Raw genomic sequence first — 6,055 nt, 5'->3', positions numbered from 1 at the left:
TCACAACTAATCACTTGCATTCAGCATTACAATATTAAAAAAACTTACCTATATCAAATGTTGGTTCAGCACAACTTTGAAATCGCGTGTTTGTGTCTATAGACTTAAGTGAGCTCATTATTTATAAACTGGAGGGGGGAACACTCGGTCCTGAAATTTTGCTCAATGCTCATGGATTTTGTTGAAGAGAGTCCCAAGTTATTTCGGCTCTAACTCCAAATTTCTCCATCTTGTGCCGCCATCTGGTAGCAATGCTTTGGCACATTCAAATCAAAATATGTTCACCCTCGCCAAATCAAGAGTCTTTTAATTCGCTCGTAGTCAATTCCATTGTCTACATCACAGACTATTTCACCTTGGCCAAAGGGCAACACAAATACCCTGAAGCAATTCTTGAGTTCCAGCAGTCTTCATTTTATTTCACTTTTCCACGGACTCCTAGCTTGGACTGCGTTGCAAATGGACGATGCGGTGCGACAAAAAAGAGATGAATGGTTGAGCCTTTCCTAGACACGGCCAGAAAAACGGCGATCTGATCGCAACGAAGGATTGGCACCTGAAATTGCCAATAAGCATCGCCCTTGACCTAACGAGAGAGGCTTCATCCCTAAAGGGTTGATAAAGAGTCTTTATTACCCCTGTCTCGCCAATTCAAGGTCATGGCGTAAGCAACCTAAGAGAAACAGACTAGTCTGTGAAAGTGCACCACCAAATGTCTTCGGCTGGATTTCTAAATCTGGTCGTTAGTAAGTGTGCTCTCGATCGTTCCCGACACATGGTGGAACTTAGACTAATACCCCAAAGGGATGTCCTATCGGCTCCCAATTCAAAGGGTCGAAATTGCGAGGAGGCTAGGGCGACGGTGACCGAATTTGTCATTGGATAGGAGGACGCAATAGAGAGCTATTTTCGAGGTTGCCCGGCAATCTAGAAGCGAACATTCCACTTTTGATTGCCCTCTTAAAGTCATGTCTGGGAGGCTAAGTATCCACAATAAATTGGGGATCGAGACTGCGAGACACAAGATTGTAACATCTGGAAGGAAGTTGCAGAACAACAATGATTTGGCTAGAATTGATGATTTTTGTTGTCCTACAAGCAACCGGATATTGAGTGTGCAAAATGGCAATATACTGTACATATATTTTGCTTGATAGATCCTTTCAAAAATTGATGCCAGGACGACACCCTTGAGCCTTCAAAAACGACTCAGAGGAAAAATATTCACTGAGAAAACGTAAACTTGCCGCAATTGCGTCGCGGGGACCCATAATCGGCATTTTGTAACGTGGAACGGAATATCTTTGTATATACGCACTATGCTTGAGTATGCTCCCTCCGTAATAATAAAATGCTTTTTTGATTTTCTGGAGTCGATCCCAAGGTCGATGGAGTCCTTAGGTCTGGAAATTCGGATCAGTTTAAGTGGTCAGGTCTGCCTTCGTTGGTAGAATTGATGACCACGTGGTCAACTTCTACAGAATCTCCGCCATGAACCTCCTTACCACGGAAGATGTGATTTAGATGGTCAGTGACGTGTGTGAAAGGGTTACCAGCTGTTTTGTGGACCAAGATGTCCGCCAGTCTTTGGCAAACTCTTGTTCCCCATCGACTTCTTTCCTCTGGAAATCGTAAAAAAGTTGATTTCCACCGAGAACACGGGATTGTCCCATTTGATTAATTCTTCGTTGTGCCACCTTTCTTGCCTTATTCTGTCATTTGAGACGACGGTATCGGTTGGCTGTGGGCCGATTTTATTTCATTTTCTTCAGTTTTTTATCAGCTTTTACTCTTGTTGACGCACTGCAACTTATATGCCATTTGCAATAAGCCAAATGGGGCTTGATCAACAGGAAAGCAAAGAGGCGGTCAGTGTTGAAGGAAAATCAACACTTCAACCAGTTTTTCTGCCCGTTTGGCAACACTCTCGACAGACTTCAGTCGTTGATTATTAGACTATGGAAGTTGACTCACTGGAAAACCAGCTAAGGGATTTGAAATGTAAATCAGGATTGTCACTCATTAACATAAGGTAATTCAAACCGATAAAAACAGGATTACGATCTCTGAAAAGGTAAATTCTTGAAGAACAGTTCCATAAAACTATTGAACTGTCTCATTTATTGCTAGGAGAAGCCATCTTCATGCATGCACGATTCATATTTCAAAGGTAAGCATGAAACAAGCCAAGCTTATTTTCCTTTTTCTTCAGGAATGAACGTGCATCTGTTTTGTCCAAATACGTACTGTACATTCTGCTCAGCTAGCTAATCTCTCAATTCACAACCCTTGTCTAGCATGTCGGCATCTGATTTCTTGATCGGAAAGAAGTAAGTGCACCCTTTCCAACCTCTCTACCAACGCTTCTCATCGAGGCTTGAGCAGAGACTGGTTCACTCGCTTAAGGGACTTCCTGCCAGTTCGGAAGAAGATCAGGAACATGTGATGGAGGATCTCGAACACCGTCACCAAACTGCAGCCCATGGTCAGACCCAGGATGCCACCCACATTGGCAATGAACCAGATCACGGGGATCCGCTGATCCCGCTTGATTTGGGTCACAGCCGGGTCCTTGATGTACACGTTGACTAAAGCCAGATTCTCTCGGGCATACGCATACATGGCACTCATAAGGGCCTGATCCTTCAGTAAGGTGGTCTGTTGGGTCTCCAAGACGTACTCATCTCCGTCCGCCGGATTCTGGCCGTCCATATACCACGAGGCCTGGCCTTTCACGCACAAACGGCTTTCGTTGCGGAAAACCAGGCTGCAAATGTTCGGGTATCGCTCTTCCAAAGTCACGTTCTTCTTGGTACGACAAGTGGACAACAGTTTTTGGTAGAGGATGCAGAATTCCGGACCCAGGGTGAACGTGTTCTGATTGGGGAACACGGACGTGGTGACGGCCATTTTGTTGGTTTGATCTTGACACGAGGAGTAGCAAGGCCGAGACACGCCTTGGCTATCCTCAGCGTGGGTGTGCGAGCCAATATCCATTAGGATCGAGTTCATGCACAATAAGCTCGTACCCGCACAAATGGCCGGATAATCATCATAAGCCAGCGTGTGGAAGAACGGCACGCATTGGCAGGTTTGAATAATCTTATGGTACGTCGCCGAGAACAAACAATTCGAAAGCCCATATCTGAAAGCAAAAACAAGTTAAGTCAACCCTGGCTTGACCTCAATGATGGGAACAAATTGGATCGGATTTACGCCCACCCAAGGTCATGGGTGAAAAATGGGATTGTCTGGTTTGGGGTCTCGCACGGGCAAAATTGGGACCTTGGAGAAATATGCTGAGTTGGTCATGATATTAGTCACTTTCGTACCAAATAAGCACTTTTACACTGGAGAAGAGGACCTGAGGAGAAAAATGGTCCCACCAATGGCATTCAATTACGCCACCAATATTAATGGCACTTAGAACTATGTTTTATGGGTATTTTTTTACGTTTCTATCGCTAGTGGCTTAGCTCACGGACTTCTAGAGACATGGACTGCAAACGGAATCAAAAATATCCTATCTCCTAAACCGCTCATCTTATTCCAAATAAGCACTTGATACGACCACAAGGTCTTGTTGAATTGATGAACTCAGCCAAGTTTGAGCCCAAACCTATGCTTAGGGTACACACGAGACATGTTCAAAGTTATGTGGTAAACTTTTTTTTTTTTTGGTTTGGTTTTTCACAGGATTTTCTAACCGCTACAGGGAATGTAATCCCCAGTACTATTAAAATGAAAGATTATAATTCGTCTATTTATTACCTTTCAATTTTTATATGCTATTTGGTCTACCAACGAATTTGAGTTGGCAGACCGAGCTAATCCTTGAATGTAGGGTTGATCTGGAATGCTATCTAAACATTTGTCCAAGTCTGACTTGAAAGATGCTACCGGATCAACAAGGCCTACGTATTCCCTACGAATATCAGAGGGAAGCAAATTAAACAATGAAGGAGCCCGAGAAAGAAGAGATGTGGACTTCATTGTTCGAACTAGCCTGGATTCTCGAAGACTTGAAGGTGCTCTCAAAACGCACATTAAGCCTCTACGGTCACTAGAATTGACCCTAAACCCTGGGTTGGGACAAAGCTCATGGATACTTTTGAAAACGTACAATATCAGATACCTTTCGTACCTTCTCTGAGTACTGTACAATCCCAACCGTTCTAACCTTTCCCAATACGAGAGCTCTCTCATTCCTGTGATGTTCCTAGTGAAACATCTTTGGACTTGCTCGACCTTTTGCAAACCTGCTGAACTCATTGGAGCCCAAATGGGTGAGGCGTATTCAAGATGTGGCTGGACAATCGACTTGTACAGAGTTAGCATCGTGATGCTATCTCTGGACTTAAACGTGCGATATATCCAACCACACATTTGAAAAGCCTTACCCACCTTCAGCTGGATATGCTCATCGAACTTTCCATTATTTTGGAGGACTACACCTAGATCTTTCATAGATGAGACCTGCTCAATATCTTTACCTCCATTATCTACGAGTGGAGTATTTAAAGGAGTTGACCCAAATGTCATTGAGCGGAATTTCATTCCGTTCAGGGCCATATTACTCTCAGTTACCCAAGAGTAGATTCGATTTAAGTCCTTTGCAAGGCTACTGGAATCTTGGCCATTCCTACCAGAAACTAACTTTGTATCGTCAGCATAAGAAGAGAGACTGGCAGTGATACTAAGCTTTTGAAGCGGGGCAACGAATATTATAAACAAGAGGGGCCCTAAGATCGAACCCTGGGGAACACCTGACTTGACATCATGTATGTCACTAAGGGATCCCTCAACCTTAACCAATTGCTTCCTACCAGAAATGAAACTTTTTAACCAATTGAGAACCCTGCCTTGGATCCCAATTTCATGGAGCCTGTTAACTAAAAGCCCATGATCTACCTTGTCAAAGGCCTTGGCAAAGTCGAGATAAACTACATCAACTGATTCATGACTCTCTAGTCCCTCAATAACCCGCTCAATATGTTCAATCAGTTGGGTAACCGTGCTAAAATGTGCTCGGAACCCATGCTGGCTAGGAGGAAGGACTTCATGAATATCAAGAAATTCAACAAGTTTGAACTTCATGATCTTCTCAAACACCTTCGCAATATTCGAAGTGAGAGAAATCGGCCTGTAATTACTGGGGAGCGACTTATCTCCCCCTTTAAAAATTGGAACAACATGAGCTAACTTTAGTGAAGATGGAAACTTGCCCTGATCCAAGATGCAGCGCATCAAGTACGAGAAAACAGGAGCGAGAACCAGTGAGCATCTCATCAGAAACTGAGATGTCACACCATCAGGACCAGGAGAGCTGGAAAGCCTCAAGTCCCTTATGGCCTCTAAAGCATCTTGATCTGTGACTACAAGATCATCTAAACGCTCAACTTGATTGACCTTGTCAATCTCAACAGACTCATCTTCAGAGCAATCAGCTGTTACTTCCGAACTCAGTGGGGTTGAAAACATACTGGAGAACTGATCTCCAAGCATGTTAGACATAGTCTCTACATTGCTAATGGCTTCCCCATCAACCTCAAAAGGCCCAACAGAGTGTTTCATTTTTCTCTCAGAGTTTGCACAAGAGAAAAACGCCTTCGGATTCGAACTCACCTCTTGAACAACTCTACTTTCCTTGTTCAACTGATCTGTCTCAATGGAGGCCTTAATTCTACCTTGGATTAAATCCAACTTTCTTTGAAGGCTAACCACAACTACCGGATTCAAAGTGCTCTGGAGCCTTTTTGCTAATTTGCAACTCCTTTTAAGCAAATGCTTCCTATACTTCGGAATTTTAGACTCTGCCCCACCTTACGCAACCCATTCAGAGATTATTAGAGTGGAACAGACGTCCTCAAAAACTAGAATAATTTTATATAAGGCTACATCAATAAAAGATTCATTTTTCAGCATTGAAATGAGATCAAGCTCCCCTAACCTTTATATAATCAACGGCCAATGTTCATCTTTGAATTTGAACTTAGCCAAACCGACCTTTTTGACCGGTTTTACTCTAGAGCACGCCAGCTTTTGTGTAATGGTC

At 43.4% G+C, this 6,055-nt stretch overlaps 1 protein-coding gene across 2 annotated transcripts in view; it reads right to left on the bottom strand.

Moving 5' to 3' along the window:
- Nucleotides 1-805: 805 nt before the first annotated feature.
- Nucleotides 806-6,055, bottom strand: part of LOC131881385 (uncharacterized) — a 38,666-nt gene continuing 33,416 nt past the window's right edge. Inside the window, exon 7 of one of the 2 annotated variants that reach the window (XM_059228230.1) lies at nucleotides 806-3,145. In XM_059228230.1, the coding sequence (XP_059084213.1) occupies nucleotides 2,368-3,145 (778 nt within the window). In that variant the 3' untranslated portion in view covers nucleotides 806-2,367. The remainder of the gene's footprint in view (nucleotides 3,146-6,055) is intronic. The other variant, XM_059228229.1, reaches the window with a different exon arrangement.

The sequence above is a fragment of the Tigriopus californicus genome, chromosome 5 (genome assembly GCF_007210705.1).
Source record: "Tigriopus californicus strain San Diego chromosome 5, Tcal_SD_v2.1, whole genome shotgun sequence".
Lineage (NCBI taxonomy): Eukaryota > Metazoa > Arthropoda > Copepoda > Harpacticoida > Harpacticidae > Tigriopus > Tigriopus californicus.
The sequence above is the reverse complement of the archived record's forward strand: the minus strand, read 5'-3'. Positions and strand labels throughout refer to the sequence as shown.